Source organism: Oryctolagus cuniculus, chromosome 9, assembly GCF_051225735.1.
Source record: "Oryctolagus cuniculus isolate XC-2025 breed Fujian yellow rabbit chromosome 9, ASM5122573v1, whole genome shotgun sequence".
NCBI classification, from domain to species: Eukaryota; Metazoa; Chordata; class Mammalia; order Lagomorpha; family Leporidae; genus Oryctolagus; species Oryctolagus cuniculus.
Window position 1 is genome coordinate 96,328,264 of NC_142875.1, and position 22,314 is coordinate 96,350,577.

Genomic DNA, 22,314 nt, shown 5'->3' on the forward strand with positions numbered 1-22,314 from the left:
AGCCTGCTCATGAACTCCAGCAGGACACGGAGGTCAGGCTGTGCCAAGCACCTTGAACCCTCATTATATTTAATGAGTGTTTAGGAGGTTAATCGGTGGCAAAGCTCATTTTTCTTTAATTACTTCAACAATTGAATCAGGGAATCCTTGCAGGCTTCGTTTGGAATTACTCTGTTTGTTCAGATGCCTGTTTGAATTTACCAAGTTTTACTTTGTCAATTTGTAAGGATGTTTACTGCCCAGACCTAAACCTGGTATGCACTGAAGGGAGTTCTAGGAACAGAGGAGAGATGGCACATGGGGACAGATATTTGTGTTGCAATTCACTTGCAGCTTCACAGGCCTGGAAAGCTTGCTATTTTCTTTTCTTTTATAAATTTTTCTTAAAGATTTTATGTATTTATTTGAGAGGTAGAGTTATAGACAGAGAGAGGGAGAAACAGAGAGAAAGGTTTTCATTCACTGGTCCACTCCTCAAATGGCTGCAACAGCCAGAGCTGAGCCAGTCTGAAGCCAGGAGCCAGGAGCTTCTTCCGGGTCTCCAACATGGGTTCAGGAGCCCAAGCACTTGGGCCATCTTCTATTGCTTTTCCAGACCACTGCAGAGAGCTGGATCAGAAGAGGAGCAGCCGGGACTAGAACCAGCGCCCATATGGGATGCTGGTACTGAAGGCAGAGGCTTAGCCCACTACACCACAATGCAGGCCCTAAGTTTGCTATTTTAAAAAGACATGGTTGGGACCAATGCTGTGGCATAGCAAGCAAGTAAATCTACCTTCTACAGTGCCGGCATCCCACATGGGCACAGGTTCACATTCCAGCTGCTCCACTTCTAAGCTAGCTCCCTGCTTATGGCTTGGAAAAGCAGCAGAGGATGGCCCAAGTCCTTGGGCCTCTGCACTCGAGTGGGAGACCCAGAGGAAGCTCCTGGCTCCTGGCTTTGGATCAGCCCAGCTGCAGCCATTGTGGCCATGTTGTGCCTAGATCATTGGATCCCCAAACGCCACCAGAGACTTGAACACACTGAAATGCAAGAGCAAGGTTTATTTGGGAAGTACAAGCTGCAGCAGGGACCCCGTCTACTCAACCATGCAGCAGAGGGCAGAGGAAGGCCCTGAGCAGTGCTTGGGAGCCTGTTTTAAAGCCCGGTTACGTCATCGAGGGGTGGGGGTAACAGTGGATTGGCTGGGGTCACCTCTGGTACTTCCTGATCGAACGTGGCTGTTCCTGATTGGGTCAGACCCAGGAGATTTCCTTATACGGTGAATGCTAGCAAGCTGTTCCTTTGTAACTTTGGGTTGCCCCCAGAGTGAGGCTGCTTTTATGGGAAGTGGGCCTGCCTCTCCTAATGGAGGCACTTTTTTGAAACATAGTTACTCCGGCCCTTCAGCCATTTAGGGGGGTGAACCAGCGGATGGAAGACACCTCTCTCTCTCTCTCTCTCTCTGTCTCTCTGCCTGTCTACCTCTCTGCTTCTCTATAATTCTGCCTTTCCAGTAAATAATTAAATCTTCAAAAAAATAAAAATAAAAATAAACATGGTCATGAGAGACAGCAACATATGCAAAGTTGACCTGCACCTTCTGAAGCTCCAATAAGCAAATAAGGGCAAGTTCACAATCAAATAATGTAATGGATTAAAAAGCCTTTACCTTTGCATGGTAGCTGCTGCTTCAGGTCACGTTTAATTGTCAGTATTGCGCGTGAGGCAGCTGCCAGCTGGACCCTTGGGAAGCTAGAGTGCAGCCCAGCCGGCTTTGCGGCCCCAGAGCTGTCCTTCCTGCGTGCCTGGCGTCCGGGGCTATCTCTCCTCCACTTGTGATGGGTGGCCATCAGACACTGTAAGATTATCTCTACTGTTTGCTAAACATCCTTCCACCTTCCTGAGCTCCTTGCTTTCCTTTCTCCTCACTTCCATGGCCGTTGTTCTCAAGCTTTGTGTTGCAATTCACTTGTGTCCTCTAACCACGGCCGTTGTTCTCAAGCTTCAAGTGAGCGTGAGCCTCAAACCTGTGCTGAAGTCCCTGTCCTCCGAGCGGGAAAGCCGCGCAGCCAGCGTCCCTTCCTGTCCAGCACCGTTAAGATACACACTGGGTAGCAACATGACTGTGAAAAGTCTCTTTTTAAAGGAGCAGCTCCCTTAGACCAGATGTTGGCAGGTGAGCTCCTCCCAACCCACACCAGGACAAGGCTGAATCCAGGCCGTGGTTCTGAGGATGTGTCTGCAGAGGCAGGCCGCATCCCAGGCAGCCTGGCCGTCTCTGTCCTTAGCCCAGGCTGCATCTGTCTATTCCTGCAGCTCTTCACTTCTTCAAGTCTTTTTTTTTTTTTTTTAAGATTTATTTATTTATTTGAAAGGCAGAGTTATAGGGAGGCAGAGGCAGTGAGAGAGGAGAAGGTCCTCCATCCACTGGTTCACTCCCCAGATGACTACAACGGCCAAAGCTGAGTCGATCCGAAGCCAGGAGCTAAGAGCTTCTTCCAGGTCTCCTACGTGGGTGCAGGGGCCCAAGGACTTGGGCCATCTTCCGCTGCTTTCCCAGGCCGTAGCAGAGAGCTGGATCGGAAGAGGAGCAGCTGGAACTCTAACCAGTGCCCATATGGGATGCCGGAACTGCAGGCTGCGGCTTTAACCCGCTATGCCATAGCGCCGGCCCCAGACTTCTTCAAGTCTTTAACAAGCATCTGCTTCCTACCAGGCATTGCTTTTGATGCCGGCCATCAAACTGAAGACAGAATTCTTTCTTCATGGAACTTCCAGTAGGAAAGCACATAAAATAAAGGCAGGCGATGCAGTGGAAAAGAGTATGAAACAGGAAAATAAGGTCGGGTGTGGGTTTAGGGAGAATGAAGAGGAGGGCAGGCTGGTCTGAGTGAACTGAGCCATGTCTGTGGGACGAACATCCCAAGCAGAGAGAGGGGAGGTGCAAAGGCCCTGCTGAAGTGGGAAAACCTTGAGAGTGTTCCAGAAGCTGCAAGGAAGGCCATGTGACCGGCTGGAGTGAGGGATGCGTAGCTGGAGATTGTGTTTGAAAGGAAGCCGAGTTCTTTGCATTTATTGTATAAGTTTTGCATAGGCAAATGGGCTGCTCCTACTTGTGGATACAGAATTTTATCCGAAGAACTTTCAGCTTGTTGATCAAGCTGCATCGTCGTCGTTAACTTAGGGCTTCAGCTCTAAAGCGTTGTCCTGCTTTGGCCTTTCCCTCAAATGCACGGAGCTTCGTTGCTCCCTCCTTCCCTGCATGACATCACAGCCTTCCCAACCCACCGCACAGCGTTTTGCCTGGGGCCTCTCCGGGTCAGCCAGGTGCCCTGCTAATTTATCTGTTCCTAACAGCCCCGTGACTCCAACCTGACCTCCTAGGCTTGCCGGCTGGACAGGGGAGCGCAGGCTCCATTTAGAGGAGCCTGCTACCTCACTGCAAGGCCTGGAATGAGGTAATGGTTTCCATATGTGCCAGGGCTGTCACTCAAATGCTGCTTTGCCTGCTCAGCTAATGAGGTCAGGACGGCTCTGCTGGGTGGACAGCCTCTCCCTGGGGCAGTGCGCCTGCAGGACACGGAGGAGTGAGGCGCCCCGCCCCCACCAAACGGGGCTCTGCCTGAGAGCGCTTCTTAGCAAGGCTCAGCAGGGCTAACTGCAGAGGCAATAGAAGAGACCAGGTCGGAGCAGACAGCATTTCGTTTCTGATGTTAACTTTGTGTAAAAAGATCATTGTAGCTTCACGTGCAGTTGTGAGAAGTAAGAGAGAAGTCTTGGTTACCCTCTACCCAGTTTCCCCAAGCGGTAAGCATCTTAGGAAGCTACGGTGCCAGGAAGTCAGCCTTGATCCAGGCCCCCCAGAAAACGCTTCCAGCAGCCAAGAGTCCCCATGTCGGCCCATAGCCACCCCTACTTCCTACCCCTCCCTTAACTCTTAGCAACCGTTAAGCTGTTGTATGTTTCTCTCGTGTTGTCCCATATAGACGTCTGTCATGTTGGGATTGAGATCTTTTTTCACGGAGCTGACTTGTCTGGAGGGTCACCAGACTGTTGGGGCATCAGCAGCTTCCTCCTCTTCACTGCCCAGCAGTAGCCCTCGATGTGGACGTGCCCCAGTGCGCTTCACCATCCGCCTGATGGAGGAGATCAGAGTTTCCAGTTTAGGGCTCCTGTGAATTAAGCTCTTAAAAACACTGCTATCTAGGTGTTTGTGTAAAGATTATATCTTCATTTCTTCTTCTTCTTTTTTTTAAGATTTATTTATGTATTTGAAAGTCAGAGTTACACAGAGAGAGAGGGAGAGGCAGACAGAGAGAGAGGTCTTCCATCCACTGGTTCACTTCCCAAATGGCCACAACGGCCAGAGCTGAGCTGACCCAAAGCCAGGAGCCAGGAGCTTCTTCTGGTCTCCCATGTGGGTACAGGAGCCCAAGGACTTGGACCATCTTCCACTGCTTTCCCAGGCACAAGAGCTGGGAGCTGGATTGGAAGTGGAGCAGCCAGGACTTGAACCAGTGCCCATATGGGATGCTGGCACTGCAGATGCTGGCTTAACCCACTGCACCACAGCATTTTATTTTGTATAATAAAAAAAAAAAAATCCAAGAGTACAATGGCTGGATTTATAGAAGTTGTGTATTTAGTGTTTTGTTTTTGAATGACAACCATTTGTTTTGCTCCTGATGCTGTGGGTTGGAAGTTTGGGTTGTGTGTTAACCTGGGTGTATTTGAGTTACACACATGCACACACGTATTTCTTTTTTTGAGGTGTTATGCAAAAATAAACTTTGTCATCATAAAGTATAATCCAGTGGATTTCATTTAGTATTTTAACATGGCTGCAGTATAGGTATTTTCAAAGACTTATTTATTTATTTTGAGAGTCAAGTATTAGAAAGAGAGAGAGAGAGAGATCTTCCATCCTCTTGTTCACTTCTCAAATTGCCACAATAGCCAGGGCTGAACCAGGCTGAAGCCAGGAGCCAGGAGTTTCTTCCAGGTCTCCTGCATGGGTGGCAAGGGCCCAAACATCTGGGCCATCTTCCCCTGCTTTTCCCAGGCAATAAGCAAGGAGCTAGATCGGAAGTGGAGCAGCTGGAACTCAAACTGGTGACCATATGTGATGCCAGCACTGCAGGCCACAGCTTTAACCCCTTGAGCCACAGCACTGACCCCGTAGGTGTTTCTTCTTCCATCAATACCACACTATCTTGATTACTGTACGTGTATCTTAAGTCTTGAAATCAGATGGACTGATTCCTTCCATTTTATTTTTGTTTTCCAAAATTGTTTTAGCAATTGTTCTGTTGCCTTCATTATTATATATATACACACATATATATAAAATATATACACACATATATATTAGAATATATATTAGAATAATTTGTCTGTAGCTGTAAAACGTCTTCTTGGGATCTTGATTTTGACAGAAATTGCATTAAACCTTTATATCCATTTGGGAAGAGTTAACATTATTACTATGGTCTTCCAATTCATGAAAATGGCAAGCTTCTGTTTTATTTAGATTTTTAAAAAATTTCTTTCATCAGAGTTCTGTTTTCAGCTTAAAAATTTTGTAAATCTTTAAAATATCCATATCCAAATATTTCATACATTTCTTTGAGCAGTTGAGAGTTGCATTGTACTTTTAAGGTCAGAATCCATCTGTTCATTACTAGTGTATGGAAATGCAATGATTTTTGTATGTTGATCTTCTACAATGCAGTCTTACTGAACTTATTTAAGAATGCTATAGGTGTGTATATACTTCTCAAAAAGTTTGTGAGAAGTGGAATTAAAAGAAATTTATTATGATATAAAAATTGTAATCTAGGTCTCCCGCATACATCTTGAATAATTCTTATGTATTGCTGAATTTTGTTTACTAGTATTTTGCAACCATATTCATGAAGGATATTGGACTGTGGTTTGCTTTTCTGATTTGTTTTTGTATGGTTTGGTGTTAAGGTAATACTAGCTTCATAAATGACCTGGGAAGTATCTTTTCCTCTTCTGTTTTCTGAAAGAGAGTATGTAGAGTTAGTGGCAAGTCTTCTTCCATCATTTGGTAGAGTTCTGCAGTGAAGCCATACAAATTTAGTTCTCTTAATAGTTGTTGGATGATTAAATTATTTCAGGGAGAGCATTTAGGCTAATGATTAAGAAGCTAGATAAGACAGCTGCATCCCACTTAGAGTATCTGGGCTCAGTACCAACCTCTGGGTCCTGATGCCAGCTTCCTGCTAATGCAAACCCCTAAGAGGTTTGTTGATTCCCTGCCACCCACAGAGGAGACCCAGATTGAGTTCCAAGTTCCTGGCTTCAGTCTGGTCCTAGCACTGATCATCATAGGTATTTAGGGAGTAAACAAGTGGATGGGAGCAATCATTCATTATATCTCTCCCGCCCTCATAAATAAATTTAAAGTTTTAAGAATTATTTCAAATGCATTTTGGTAGGTTGTTTTTACTCTGTTAAGGAATTGGTTCATTTCAGCCAAGTTGTCAAATTCACACATGTAGTCCTGTATAGTATCCTGCAAGCATCCTTTTGTTGTCTGCAGGATCTGTGGTGATATTCCATTTCACTCCTAACATTGGTAACCTATGTCTTCTCTCCGTTTTTCTAAGTTTTACTAGAAGTTCGTTAATTGTATTGTTCTTTTTGAATAAGAAGCTCTTATCTCACTGATTTTTCTCTACTGGTTTTCTGTTTTTAACTTGTCAATTTCTACATTTATTCCCTTCCTTTACTTTCTTCGGTGTATTTTGCTCTTCTTTCATACTTTCTTCATGTAGGAACTTGCATTATTGACTGAGACTTTACACTTTGCTAATATATGCATTTATTGCTACAAATTTCTTTCAGCACTGTTTTAGTTATATTCCCAAATTTTGATGTATTTTTATTTTCACTTAGTTCAATACTTTTTATATTTTTCTTGAGACTCTTTCTTTTGCTCTTGGATTATTTAGAAGTGTGATGTTAATTCCCAAATGTTTAGAAATGTTTCTATTATCTTTGTTATGGATTTCTAGTTTGATTCCATTGTGGTGGGAGAATGAAGTCTTATCATTTTAATGTTTTAAACTTTATTGAAATTTATTGTGTAGTTCAGAATATGATCCTCCTGGTACATACTACATATGCATTAGGAAACAGTGTACAATCTATTGTCACTGAGTTGAGTGTTCTTACAAATGTTGACTAGAACCTGTTGGTTGATGGTGTCTTGTTTTTTAGATTTAACTGAAAGGCAGAGTTACAGAGAGAGAGAAGGATAGACAGACAGAGAGAGAAAGAGAAAGATCTTCCATTTGCTGGCTCACTCCCCAGATGGCTGCAACAACCAGGCTGGGCCAGGCCAAAGCCAGAAGCCCAGAGCATCTTCTGGGTCTCCCACATGGGTACAGGGGCCCAAGGACTCGGGCCATCTCCCACTGCTTTCTCAGAGGCATTAGGAGGGAGCTGAATCAGAATTGGAGCAGCCGGGTCTCAAACCAGTGCCTAGCTGAGATGCTGACACCAGCCCCTGCTTGATGATGTCTTTTAATTGTGTAATTTCCTTGGTGATTTTCTGTCTGTGGTATGCCATGCCGAACGAGGAATGAAGAATCCATTGTGTAATTGTGGATTTCACCATTTTTTTTCTCTCAAAGCTATCAGTTTTGGCTTTACATATTTTGCACTTAGTTGCTTGCCACATAGATATTTAGGATTGCTATGGATTCTGAGTAGATTGACCTTTTCTACATTATATAATATCTGCTAATTTTCTTTGTTCTAAATTCTGCTTTATCTAATATTATTGTAGTTACTCATGTTTTCTTTTGATTAAGGTCTTTTTCTAACTTTTTTCTATATGCCTATATCATTGATTTGAAGTAAGTTTCTTTTTTTAGATAAAATTTATTTTATTTGTTTGAAAAATAGTTACAGAGAAAGGTAGAGAGAGAGAGAGAGAGGTCTTCCATCCTCTGGTTCACTCCCCAAATAGCCGCAATGGCTGGAGTTTAGCCGATCTGAAGCCAGATGCCAGGGGCTTCTTCTGGGTCTTCCACTTAGGTGCAGCGGCTCAAGGACTTGGGCCATCCTCTGCTGCTTTCCCAGGCACATTAGCAGGGAGCTGGATGGGAAGTGGAGCAGCCAGGACTCCAACTGGCACCCATATAGGATGTTGGCACTGCATGACTGGGCTTTAACCCGCTGCGCCACAGTGCCAGTCCCTGAAGTAAGTTTCTTAGAGACAACACATAATTGGATCTTTTTTTTTTTTTTTTATCAATTCTGTCAGTCTGTGTATTAATTGACACAGTTATACCTGTTAAGTTTAATGTGTTATTGATATGTTGGGACTTAAGTCTGCATTTTATGTTTTGTTTTCTGTTTTTCTTTTCATTTCATTTGTCTTTCATTTCATTTTTGCTGCCTTTCTATGAATTATGTGAGCATTTTTTAGAATTTTACTTTGATTATCTATTGTGCTTGTGAGTGTATCCTTAGTATAGCTTTTTTTTATAAGTCGCTCTAGGTATTACATTGTACATTCATACTTTATCACAGTCCATTGGTGATGTCATTTTACCAACTTGAGTGAGATAAGAAACATTAACTCTTGTCATTCTCCACTCCTATTTGTAATTGTCACAAGTGTTTTCTCTACATACTTAAAACCACATTAGACACTGTTTTAACTCATCAAACATAATTTAGAGAATTCAAAAGAACAGGATAGCATCCCATTGAACAGGATAGTATCCCATTGAAGAGGATAGCATCCCATTGTTTGTACTTGTATTTTTGCGTCCCCTGTTCCATACAATGCAATTTCCTAGCAAAATAACAGTGCCCATCTCTAAGAAGCTACATACTTTTGCTCACAACATCTTCTAGAGCTTGGTGCGAACTCTTCTCCCTGGAAGGAAACAGGGGTGATGGTCGTGTTCTGTCAATTTCTAAAGAATCACACGGAAGAAATCTTCTCAGTCACTTTTCTCAGTTAGAAAACTCACTGTGTCCTGAGATTAGTGCTGAGCATTGTGGGCAGATGCAAATACAAACAGTGACATCATCGTGCTGTGGAGACAGAACTGAGTTACAGCACCTATCAGTAAATACAAAGTGTAAGTGCAGTTTTATCTATTTAAACATGTACTCTGTTTCAGTCCAAGATAGGCACCATGGGAAATTCAGGGAAAGTACAAGGCTTGGCTCCAGCCTAAGAGACCAAGCCCTCTAGTAGTTGGTTGTGCAGAGGAAATATTGGTGTCTCCCCACAATCACCGGGCACAGTGCCTCCTCCTCACTCTACCGAGTCTCCATGGATTTCTGTCATTGAACCCAAAGCAGCATCCTTAGCGTGTCCCTCTTTTCAGACGCCAGAGTCCCATGGCTTCCTGAAGCCTATGAGACTGCGTGAGGGCCTCTAGTTTAAAACTAGACTCATCGGCCAGTGCAGTGGCTCACTAGGCTAATCCTCCACCTGCGGCACCGGCACCCTGGGTTCTAGTCCCAGTTGGGGTGCTGGATTCTGTCCCGGTTGCTCCTCTTCCAGTCCAGCTCTCTGCTGTGGCCCGGGAAGGCAGTGGAGAATGACCCAAGTGTTTGGGCCCTGCACCGCATGGGAGACCAGGAGGAAGCACCTGGCTCCTGGCTTCGGATCTGCACAGCGCGCCGGCTGTTGCAGCCATTTGAGGGGTGAACCAACAGAAGGAAGACCTTTCTCTCTGTCTCTCTCTCTAACTCTGCCTGTCAAAAAACAAACAAACAAACAAACAAACTAGACTCATCATCGTTCCCGTTAAACCTGTTCTTCCTCCGGTGTTTGTGTCTGGATGATCAGCAGAGAAGCAGCCGTTGTTCAGGACACAACTCCCAGTTCCTCTGGAAGCCTTCCCAGCCCCTCTCCGGTTCTTCACTGCTCCCTCTCACTGCTGAGCCAGCACAGTCTCCAGTAGGGCACTCACTGCCTGGCATCAGGGTATTTGCACAATAAAGGTCTTTGGAGACCTTGACCTTCAGAAAGGCAGAAACTGAAGGCAGAAGGGAACTTTGTTTCTAGCACCGGGTCTCAGCCACAGTAGGTGCTGTATAAACAGTGAATGAGAGGTCAGGAAGTCAAGTTTTTAAAAATGGAATGCATCGTGGCCTGGGCTGTGGCATAGTAGGTTAAGCCGCTGCCTGCAGTGCTGGCATCCCATATGGGCACTGGTTCAAGTCCTGGCTGCTCCACTTCTGATCCAGGTCTCTGCTATGGCCTGGGAAAGCAGTGGAAGATAGCTAAAGTCCTTTGGCCCCTGCACCTGTATGGGAGACCCAGAAAAAGCTCCTGGTTCCTGGCTTCGGATGGGCACAGCTCCAATCAACCAATGCAGCCATTTGGGGAGTGAACCAGTGGATAGAAGATTCTCCTTCTCATTCTTTCTCTCTCTCTCTCTCTCTCTCTCTCATTCTGCCTTCCAAATAAATAAGTCTTTAAGAAAATTGGGATGCATGTAGACCAAAGAAGAGCGAAAGAGAATCATTTACTACCATCTAATAGAATAGGATACCTGCAGGGTTTCCAGTTCTGGTGTATATGCAATAGGTGTAACTCTTACTGACTGCAGTAAGCAGGAAAGTCTATAGTTTTCCCCATTACACAAGTCTGTTTGACCAAGGTTGGGCTTTTGACTACAGAAGTCCAGTTAGGCCTGAAATACACTTGAATCCAAATGTTCTCCTTTCCTAACGTTCGGATTTTAATGAGTAAAATAAGTGACCAATTGAGGCTGTAAAATGCCATTCTTTAAGGATCCTTAAAAACAAGTTGGAATTTCAACAGCCTAGCGGCTTGGTGGATGTTGGGCCTTTCCCGAAGGAAGGGAGCTTTGGGCTAGCTTATTTCTTGAAAGACCTGTCACATCTATATTTTGAGGACTGTTCAGCAGCTAATTTAAAAATAAGTTTCCAGGAATACCTATTTGTTTTGGCTTTGTTGTGGAGTCAGCTGTGATCCCTATCAGTTAAAGGAATCGCAGACAGGGGCTAAAGCTCAGATTTGCCATTCTTTGCTAGATACTCCTTGAGCCTGCTCTGTAGCAGTTACATGTGTGATTTTTTTGCAGGCTTTGCTTCCTAACAGAAATGTGGAAATAAGAGTTTATTTTTCCCCAACACAAACCTTCTCACTCCTCCACTCCTTCCTAAGGCTGCTTCTTTTCTTTCCTTTTAAGAAAACTTTTTATTTAATGAATACAATTTTTAAAGGTATAGCTTTAGGAATATAGTGGTTCTTCCCCCCATACCCACCTTCCCACCCCCACTCCCATCCCACCTCCTACGCCCTCTCCCATCCCATTCTTCATTAAGATTTGTTTTTAATTAACTTTATATACAGAAGACCAGCTCCATACTAAGTAAAGATTTCAACAGTTGTACCCACACAGATGCACAAAGTATAGTGCTGTTTGAAAATAAGTTGTACAGTTAATTCTCATGTCTTATTTTCTATGACAAGGATATAACTCCTCCTTTAGGTTACATCAGCTTATAAAAAGAGCCTGTTTGTAAGGACCAGTGTGACATCAGGTTTCAGGGTCATTATCAGGGAGGCACCAAGACTGGTGAATTTTCGTTTACATGACACCTCTGATATCATAGATCCCAGCTAGCTACTTGCTTAAGCCAGCAAGCGGGGGGGTGGGGGGTGGGGGGGGGGACAGGGGGGAAGAAAACACTTTGACTCCAACATCCTCCCAACACTGGAGAAATAAATTATGAAGATGACATTGTTACCAGCAATTCGGGTGATTGGAGAGGATTTGTCTTGATTTAGGACCCATTCCTCCTCTTTAAAAAAAAAATAGAATTTGGGAGGCAAAGAAATGATGCACAGAGTTCTTATCCACCAGTTCATTCCCCGAATCCAGTGAACTCAATCCAGGCCTCTTATGTGGGTGTCAGAACTCAACTCTTAGAGCCATCACTACTCCCTTCCAGGTCTGCATTTGCGGGAATATGGAGTCAGGCACTGGAGGGTAGCCATGCACCCCAGGTACTCCACTACGGGACACAGGTGTCTTAGCAGCTATGCCAAACACCTTCCTCCCTCTTTAGTTTTTCAACTGAATCTTCTCCTTTAAAAAAATTGGGTAAAATTCACATAGCATAAAATTCACAGAGCAGGCATTTGGTTAGTGGTCAAGATACCTATTAAGGTAGCATATCAGAGTGCCTAGGTGCCATACCTAGCTCCTGACTCCAGCCTCCTGCTACTGTGCAGTCTGGGAGGCAGCAGGTGATGCTCAAATACTTGGGTCGCTGCCACCCCCATGGGAAACCTGCATCGAGCTCCTAGCTCCTGATTTCAGCCCCCGCCCAGTCCTAGCTTTTGCCGGCATTTGGGAAGAGAACCAGCTAACTGGATGGATCTCTCTCTCTCTCATAAATAAAATCCTTTTTTTTTCTTAATTGTGCATCTTAAAATGCACACTTCAAGGGCTTTTGTCACATGTTACAATGTTTTACAATCAGAATTCCTTCCCAGTTCCAGAACACCTTCACCTCCCCAGAGGGAACCCCGTTTTGCTTCTGTCAGTCACTCCTTGTTCCCCTTCCTCACCTTCCTGTCCTCCAGTCCGTGGCAGACACTTAGCTGCTTTCTGCCTCTATGAATTTGCCTGTTTGGACTTCCTACAGTGATTAGTAGGCAGCTTTTTGGTTGGACTTCCGTGATGTAGTGTTATATTTTCATAGTTTATCCATATTGTAACATGTATCGGTATCGAATTATTATGGCTGAGTAATATCAGATTGTGTGGAATATATTTTTTAATGCTTTCTTCTATTGGTGGACATTTGGGTTATTTCCACTTTGTGTCTTTTATGAGCAGTGTTGCCATGGATTTTGTTGTACAAATATCTGTTTGAGTCCATTTTCAGTTTGGGGGTATATGCTGAGGAGTGGCATTACTGGGTAGTAGGTAATGATGTGTTTAACTTACTTAGACAGAGGGGCTGCGCCATTGAACAGTCCCCTCCTGGAAGTTAAGAAGCTTCCAGTTTCTCCATATCCTCTCCAGCACTTGTCATTTTCTGGATTCTTTTTGATTGGTTTGGTTTGGGGTTTTTAAATAGCCATACTGGTAAGTGGTTATGAGGTATTACACTGTGGTTTTGATTTGCATTTTCCTAATAACCAATGCTGTTGGTATCTTTCCATGTGTTTATTATGTATCTTCTTTGGATAAATATCAGTTCAACTCTTTTGCCCATTTTTTAATTGGATTTTTGTCTTGTTGCTGTTGAGTTGTAAGGGTAATTTATATATTCTCGGTACTAGATTCTTATCAGATATGATTTGCAAATATTTTCTCCCAATTTTGGTTGTCTTTTCATTCTCTGATAATCTCCTTTAATACACAAAAGGTTTTACTTATAATGAAATCCAATTTATCTACTTTTTTCTTGTGTTTTAGATGCTAAGAAAACATTTTCAGATCCAAAGGAATAAAAATTTACCCCAGCTCTATACTTTTTTCTAAAATATATGTGGCTTTAATGCTTAGGTTTTTGCCTCAATGTTATTTAATTAAAAAATCATAAATGTGTACATTTGTGGAATATAAAATGATTGTTTTATTTTAAAAAATATTTATTTTCATCCACTTGAAAGAATGGGAGAGAAAGAGACATAAAAACACGGAGAGGTGTTCCATCCACTGCTTCACTTCCCAACTGCCCATAGGGACTAGCCCATAGGGACTAGATCAGGGCAAAGCCAGAAGCCAGGAACTCCATCTGGGTCTTTCACATGGTTGCAGGAATACAAGTACTTGGGCCATCATCTGCTATCTCCCAGGTACATTAACAGGAAGCTGGATCAGAAGCAGAGGTGGGACTCAATCCCAGGCACTCCAGATGCAGTACAGGCATCCCAAGCAGTGGCTTGACCTGCTGTACCACAATGCTCACCCTTTAAATAAGCAAAGTGTTCTTAAAATCCTGTCATCTACAAATTGAAATAATTTTACTTCCTTCTCCTATATGTGGATGTCTTTTATTTTCCTTGCCTACTTATCTTGGTTAGAACTCCAAATAAATTGACTGAACAGAAGTGGAGAAAGTAGGCATCCTTGTCTTGTTCTTGCTCATCAAAGATAGCTTTCAGTCTTTCATCACTGAGTATGATGCTAGCTGTGGGTTTGTCATAAATGCCCCTTAGCATCTTTTTTTTTTTTTTTTTTTTTTTTTTTGACAGGCAGAGTTAGAGAGAGAGAGACAGAGAGAAAGGTCTTCCTTTACTGTTGGTTCACCCCCCAAGTGACCGCTACAGCCGGCATGCTGCGGCCGGCGCGCTGCACCAATCCAAAGCCAGGAGCCAGGTGCTTCCTCCTGGTCTCCCATGTGGGTGCAGGGCCCAAGAACTTGGGCCATCCTCCAGTGCACTCCCGGGCCACAGCAGAGAGCTGGACTGGAAGAGGAGCAACCTGGACAGAACCGGCATCCCAACCGGGACTAGAACCCGAGGTGCTGGCGCCGTAGGTGGAGGATTAGCCTAGTGAGCCGCAGTGCCGGCCCCCTTAGCATCTTAAGGATTTTCCTTATATTCTTACTTTGCTGGTTGTTTTTATCATGAAGGAGTATTTGATTTTGTCAAATGCTTTTCTTCATTGATTAAGGTGACCGTATGATATTTTTCTCTCCTACTAAAGTGATGCATTATACTGATTGATTTTCTTATGTCGAACTTTCCTTGCATTCTGGGATAAATCATCTTGTTTGGTTATAGAATATAATCCTTCTAATGTGCTGTTGACCTTGTTTTCCTAGTATTTTGTTGAGAATTCTCTCTTTTTTTAAAAAAAAATGTTTTTGAGGAAGAGAAACAGAGATGAAGTTTTTTGGTTCACTCCCCAAATGCCTGCAACGTTTAGGACTGGGCCAGGGCCATAGCTGGGATCTGGGACAATCCAGGTCTCCGCACAGATGGCAGGAAACTAGCTTCTTCAGCTGTTGCCTGCTGCCTCCCAGGGTGCGCATTAGGGTGAAGTCATAATTGAGAGCAGAGCTGGAGCCCGAACCAAAATGGGGACTGGTGTCCCCGTGCGTGGCTTCACTGCTAGGCCAGAAACCCACCCTGAAAATTCTGTCTTAAAAAAAATCCCATAGATTTAAATCATCCTTCCCTGTGTTAATTTGTGCTCCTTTTTATTTTCTGATTATTCAGAATTAGCCAAAGCAAACACCTGGTGTCTTTTCTTCCTCTTTTTCCCCTCGTCTTTGTGAGCAGGTAACCTCCAAATGATACACAAGATGATATAATACCATACATGTTGTCATCCCAGTTTCTACCCCTTTCTTTCTTGAACTTTTCCAACATTATGGTTCGTGAGAAATTTTAGTAATCTCCACTCACAATGATCCTTTCTCCCCTAAAGAAGAAAAGTAAATTGGGAAAACAGTGTTCCCCAGCGTTTCAACACTGGAGTCCACGAAGAAGCCAGTGCATCTGATACCTCCAGCGCAGCACAAAGTTATAATCTCTCAGGCTCTTTTCATAACCTAAGGCTTTGTCATATCATGGGTACTTTAAAAGACTGTAGGAAAAGATTGTTCCTAAGGACAGCTATGGTGTGTTCTAGTAGCTGGGTTGGGGGAATACAGATTACGTATGGAAACCAGATAGCATCAATAGAGTGGGCTGAGGCCGGCGCCACAGCTCAATAGGCTAATCCTCTGCCTGTGGCGCCGGCACACCGGGTTCTAATCCCCGTCGGGGCACTGGATTCTGTCCCGGTTGCTCCTCTTCCATTCCAGCTCTCTGCTGTGGCCCGGGAGTGCAGTGGAGGATGGCCCAAGTGCTTGGGCCCTGTACCCACATGGGAGACCAGGAGAAGTGCCTGGCTCCTGGCTTCCCATCAGCGCGGTGTGCCAGTCACAGCGCGCCGGCCTCAGCAGCCATTGGAGGGTGAACCAACGGCAAAGGAAGACCTTTCTCTCTGTCTCTCTCTCTCTCACTGTCCACTCTGCCTGTCAAAAATAAAAAAAGAAAAAAAATAGAGTGGGCTGAGCTAACTCAGAAAAACCTTCTCAAACACATGCAAGTTCTGGGTGAAATATAAACAAAGGCAGACTTTCAACACATAATAGCACTCAGAAAGAAGTCCAGGTACTAGAAACAGAGCGGCATCGAGGCTAGCAGGGTCAGAGGACACTGCCTGGGGATATGAGACCTCTGAATGGACTCAAAGGCAGGAGGCTCAGGGGCTAACACGGGGAGAGAATAAAAGACCTCAGGTCTCTGTGACATACGATGGACCTTGTGCCTAGAAGAGCACCTTTCTGTAGAGCTGCCACTTCAGTACAACAGAAACTAGAATATTTGTACTCGCTAGACTGACAAAGAAGTCACACATCATGCTATGCGACCAGGAAAATGGGTCGAAGAAAGAACGACCCACTAGAAACTGGAGGCCCACGCTGAACGTTTGAGGTCCGATTTGAGATGAGCGTCAATGCCAGAACTATCGATATAGACGTTGATGTGACCCACGCAGCCCTGACACAGCCAAGGAAAAGTCATTCTGAAGGACTGGGGCACACGTGGTAAAGGAACCCCAATAAAGGAGAGCATTCAGTCCCACGGCTGGGAAAATTAGCTCAGTGAGACCTGGAGATGCAGGGAGAGTCGGAAAGAGCCTGTCACACACTGAGGAAAGAAAACCCAGAAATCAAAAGGCAAGAGAAGAATAGTGTGTAAGGCCAGGTGGATTTGGTAGAAAAAAATGTGTAGACATGAAAAGGTCAGAAATTTAAATTACGACATTGGACAGTTTTAAAGAGATTTGAATAAAGCTGAAGGAAGAAGGAGTTGGAGAGCGTGGAGGAGATTTGGGGATGTGAAAGACAGAATGAGGTTGATGCATCTAATAGAAGCTCCGGAACAAGCAAACAGAGAGAACGAGGGAGGGAGTATTTGTGGCATTCTGAGTACATGAAAATGAGCAGACCTTTGAGTTATTGCAGTTTCCCAGGCCCGAGCAGCCAAACAGGGTACGAGAACAACTCTGGGCCTCGTTGTAGGTGTGTTGTGACGAGACTACAATATGTCAGGCTCCGGGGGAATTGTTATAAGAACAACTGGGAGGAAAAAAATGACAGCAGAACTAGGCAAGCTTCAATGCCGATGACAAAAAGCAATGGAGAAATCAACTGGGGGTTCTAAAACCTTCTCAGTTCTCAAACAGTGAGCTCAGAAAACTTTTGGTTTTCTCAGATATGCAGGTTAGAGACTTAAGGGTGAACACAAAAATAAGAATGTAGTCTTCAAAACCAGTAGTCAAAAGAAGTGGAAACCAGTAGACAAAAGAAGTGGAAAAAAATAATGAGCAAAGAAAACACGCAATCACTGGAAGCATAAAATCAATGGCACTGTTGATGCACAGGACTGGTAGATTATTTCTAGCTTTTTTAATAGGAAGGACAAGGATAGGATCAGAGAGGAGTATGAGCGGCTCTATACTTGGAGTCGTATATTTTTTTTTTAAGATTTGTTTATTTATTTCGAAGTCAGAGTTATACAGCGAGAGAAGGAGAGGCAGAGAGAGAGAGAGAGAGAGAGAAAGGTCTTCCATCTGGTTCACTCTCCAATTGGCCACAACAGCTGGAGCTGCACCGATTCAAAGCCAGGACCAGGAGCCTTCTCTGGGTCTTCCCACATGGGTGCAGGGGCCCAAGGACTTGGGCCATCTTCTACTGCTTTCCCAGGCCATAGCAGAGAGCTGGATCAGAAGAGGAGCAGCCAAGACTCCAACCAGAGCCCATATGGGATGCGGGTGCTGTAGGCCAGGGCTTTACCTGCTAAGCCACAGCGCCAGCCCCAAGGGTTGTATAGTTTTTTAAGGTCTGAAGTGTTTGTTACAACCAGGCAACCTCCTTGCTTTCCATCACAGAGGAAGACCTAATACCCCCACTGAGGCTGAGTTAGCAAGCAGCTCCGCTCTGGGAGTGCGAGGCTGCAGTACCTTGGTCCGGCCTCTCTGAAGGTGTGAGCTGAAGGACATCAGCACAGCGAGCCGCTAGTTCCCTCTTCTCGGCCCCAGCTGTGTTCTGCAGCTTGTGGGCATTTGCACACACGGGTGTGGACTCGCCGTCTTCCTTCTGCATGTGCGCATCTACGTCCTCCTCTCCTCTGCCTGTAGGGAATTCAGCCATCCAGGAATCAGGCCCAGCGCGACGGCCTCATTTTTAACCTTAGTCACACTTTTTCAGACCCTGCCTCCAAGTACAGCCCGGTCTGCAGCACCAGGGTTAAGGATTTCTGCGTCTGAGTTGGGGGTGGGACAGGGAGAGAGACGCACAGGATTCAGGCTTAACAGAGGGCATCAGCAAACTCTGCAGACCAGCAAGAAAATCCCAGCACCCTTCAGGCACTCCCTGCCGGCTCATAGGATAAACAGCAGTCCCCCACCCCCACCCAGTCCTCCAGGACAGCCCTATGGTACCTCACAGCAGTGGCAGCCACAGAGGGAACATTCAGGGCTCCACATCCTTGGGTCTTAGATGAACACTCGCCTTGATTTTCATGCTGGTTCAAAATAAACACCAGATCTGGGAACCTGAGATGTGTGTGTAGTGCTCTCTTACCCTGCCTGGTGTCACTGGCTGCAGGTAGGAGTGAGGCTTGGGCGCATTTACCTTGGACACAGATCACTACTCTCAGGGGTGTGAGCAGCCCGGGTTGTGCCTGGCATGACTGTGACCCATCAGTGGGAGGAAGGCTGCTCAGAGGTACTGGGGACAGGAGGGGCTGAAAACAGGATGCCAGCTATTTATTTATTTCAAAAGATTTGTTTATTTATTTGAAAGGCAGAGTTACAGAGAGAGAGAGAGAGAGAGAGAGAGATCTTCCATCTGCTGGTTCACTCTTCATATGGCTGTAACAGCTGGGGCTGGGCCAGGCTGAAGCAAAGAGCCAGGAGCTTCATCCAGGGCTCCCATAAGGGTGCAGGGACCTAATCACTTGGGCCACCTTCTACTGCTTTCCCAGGCAAATTAGCAGGGAGCTGGATTGGAAGTGGAGCAACTGGGACTCCAGCCAGCAGCCATATGGGACACTGTCTCAGGCAGCGGCTTAACTCACTGTGCTACAACGCCAGCCCCCAGTTGGTGCTTTGATATGGGATGCCGGTGAGGCAGGCAGCAGCCTAACCCACCGCACCACAATGCCAGCTCCAGGGTGCCCTTTAGAAGAGGAAGCTGTATACTCAACAGGCTGCGATAGCATCTACTGTAAATACTGGGTCCACTTGAGAAACAGGAACCCCTTCCTGGCTGTGGGCAGCCCTCCCCCAAACCTGCGCCTTTCTCTCTAAATTTACAACCTGAGATTCTTTATCAAGCCTCTTTGAGTCGTGTTGGGGTGAACCTGGAGACTGACCGTGTTTGCTTTCCCTGCAGGATGAATGAACGCGACCGTCTGATAAAGAGGCTGAGCAGGAAGACGCCCCCCACCCTGTTCCGAGGCAGCTCTGTCTCCCAGAGCGTCCCCCGTAAGTAGCTTACGCAGGGCGGGCGAGGGCAGGCAGTGCCCAGGCCACGAGGGCAGTGCTCGTAGGGACAGGGACAGCAGCTGCCTAGCGGGAGACACACTTCTGGAAGTGGGGGCTCCTGTGTTTGGCCCCAGGCAGGAGCAGCCTGACATAGGCTCTTTCCACTCAAATGGCATGAATGACAAAATCCTGCAACTGAAAACCCTGAAACGGTGACAGTCCTTCTCGCAGCCTCCCCAAAGGAGTTTGTTAAGGATATTTTTGAACTGATATTGCTTTGAAATTATTGCTCCCAGGGCCAGCCATGTGAACTGTTTTGTTTGTTTAGTGTTAGCATATTCATTGCTATCATGACAATCCCAAGCGGAAAATCCGCAGGCTGTCCCATTACCCTACCCAGCACCCACAAACCCAGTCACCGGGCTGGACAGTGAGCAGCCGCGAGTGTCCATCTGCTTGGGAGCTCCATGGGCTCCTGGGGCGGGAGGCAATCCAGGCTGCCTTCCCAGGCAGAGCCCCTCAGCATCTCTGGGTCCCCCCATCTCTGCCATACCCCACGTGCCCCACTGTCCAGGTCATGGAGCTCCCATCAGCAGGTTATTTGCAGACTTTCTCATCTTTCAGCCGTGCACTCCATCGCCACACCAGCCCACATAGAACATCTGTATGGGGGGGGCAGCTCCGTGGCGGGGCCCGGCCCACTTCCTGTCCTGTAGTCCTCCCCACTGACTCCACTGAGGGGCACAAAGCAGGACCTGGGAGTGAAAAACCCTGATCTTGGCAGTGCTTTCAGCTCCCCGGGAGCCACCGCGGCTCGAATCTGATCCACGCTTCCTACACATGCTCATTCCCATGGCTGCAGGAAGCTTTGTCCAGACAGCAAACTGCTACTTCCATTAAGGTGCTATTAGAACCCAGGTTCAAGGGGCTGCTGCTTAAGGAGAAGCTCATTCTAGAAAAATGGGGGTGGCATGGGGGAGGGGAAAGACACGATGTCATGACCTTCACTGAATGTCCTACCCCTCCACTGCCATCTAACTAAGAGACCCCCTCCCCTCCCATCTCCCTCTGCCTCTCTGACTGTCCCCAGCCTGGGTACTGAGGAAGCCCATGGGCCAAGTGCAGGCCCCCGTGGTGATGTACTGGCTGTCAGGACTTCCTGGAAGACGAATGAACGTGGGAAATGGGAAGAGCCAGAGGCTCCCCCTGAACACTCCGACTGGATGCAGAGGCAGTTAAATGTTCATCAGGCAGGGCCTGGGGAGCCGACCATGCGTCTGTGTCAGCCTGGGGCCGAGGCTGGGCAGGTGGAGGGCAGTGGCGAGGTCCTGGTGCCTGTTGTTCCACTAGAATATCTCCTGTGACAGCCTCACCCGCACTGGGCCTGCTTCTGAAAGGAAATATTTTGTCTGAACCAGGGAGGACTCCCCCGCCACCCCCAGGTTAAACCCATGAGGCCACCTACCTTTCATTCCTTTTTAAAGATTTATTTATTTTTTCATTTAAGAAGAGACAGACAGACACAGAGAGATTTTTCTGCCTGCTGGTTTATTCCCCAAATGCCCACAACAGGCAGGACTGGTCTGGGACCAAAGCTGGGAGCCAGGAACACAACCCTGGTCTGCCATGTGCGTTGCAAGAACCCAATCCCTTGAGCCGTGGCTGCTTCCCAGGGTGTACGTTAGTAAGAAGCTGGAGCCAGAGCCAGGTGCCAAACCCAGGTGCTCCAGCACGGGACATAGACATCTCCACTGCCATCTTACCTGCTTGGCTAAATGCCCACCCCTTTACATTTTTTAAATAAATGTGTTTATTAGGGAGATACAAGGAGAAAGGGAGCAATGTTTATTTTAAGGTTTCAAGAAGTCCTCTTCATTCCACCCCCCAAAGATGCCAAAAAAGACAGGCAGAGCAGGCCCCTCTCCACATCCATGCCCTGGGGTTCCATAGCACTGGGTCCTGCACCCATGGATTCAGTCAACTGCAGATCGAAACCACTCAAAGAAAAAAGTGCGTCATAGTGAATGCATAAAGACTGTTTTTCTTTCATTCTTCCCTAACCCATATACTATAGCAACCATTCACATTGTACTAGGCATGATAGGTCTAGAGGTATTGCAAGTATTGGTGTTCATAGATTGTGTGCGAAGGCGACTCCAGTTTATGTGGGGCACTTGAGCATCTGTGGGTTTGGGGACTCATAGGGGTCCTGGACTGATCTGCAATTGTTCTATTTGGACTGACAGTTGAGACGGGCGCCCTTCTCTCCTGACATGGCTAGAAGCCCTTCCCTTGGGTGCACGGTGCACAGTAGCAGTCAGCGGGACAAGACTTTGCAGCCTGGGTGTGGTTAGCCTAGGAGGTGCCCGGGGGCTGCAGTCAGGCTGGAGCTGCGGGAGAACTTGGCCTTCTCCTGGACCAGCCTGTTTCTTTCTACAGAAACCAACAGCCGGAGAGCTTAAGGTATCCAAAGTCACATGGCCAGTGCTTCAGCCTCTGAAGTACCAAAGTGGTGTTCGGGTGGGGAGCTCAGGACACCTGCCTGCCAGTGTCAGTGTCCTTGCACAGCTGGCACTGGTGATCCGAACCCCCTCTGTCGGACCCAGGAGCAGCTCTGGCATCAGAGGCCGGACTGCCCCTCCCGCAGGTCGTCCCATCCAGACGTGGCCACCTCAGAATCCATGAGATGTTTGGTAGAAATGTTCCTTTTTCAAACGCTGAGAGCGAAAGCTGTCTAAGTCGAGCACAGTGCGCAGCCTTGTTCTCAGGGCAGACAGTGGTGTTTGCTGAATC

General features: G+C 46.3%; 1 protein-coding gene across 12 annotated transcripts in view; it reads left to right on the forward strand.

Moving 5' to 3' along the window:
• Nucleotides 1-22,314, forward strand: part of ATP8A2 (ATPase phospholipid transporting 8A2) — a 726,614-nt gene that overhangs the window by 695,652 nt on the left and 8,648 nt on the right. For all 12 annotated transcript variants that reach the window (XM_089304392.1, XM_051850718.3, XM_089304397.1 and 9 more), the window contains one exon: nucleotides 19,430-19,521. In XM_089304392.1, coding sequence (XP_089160518.1) covers nucleotides 19,430-19,521 — 92 coding nt within the window. The remainder of the gene's footprint in view (nucleotides 1-19,429; nucleotides 19,522-22,314) is intronic.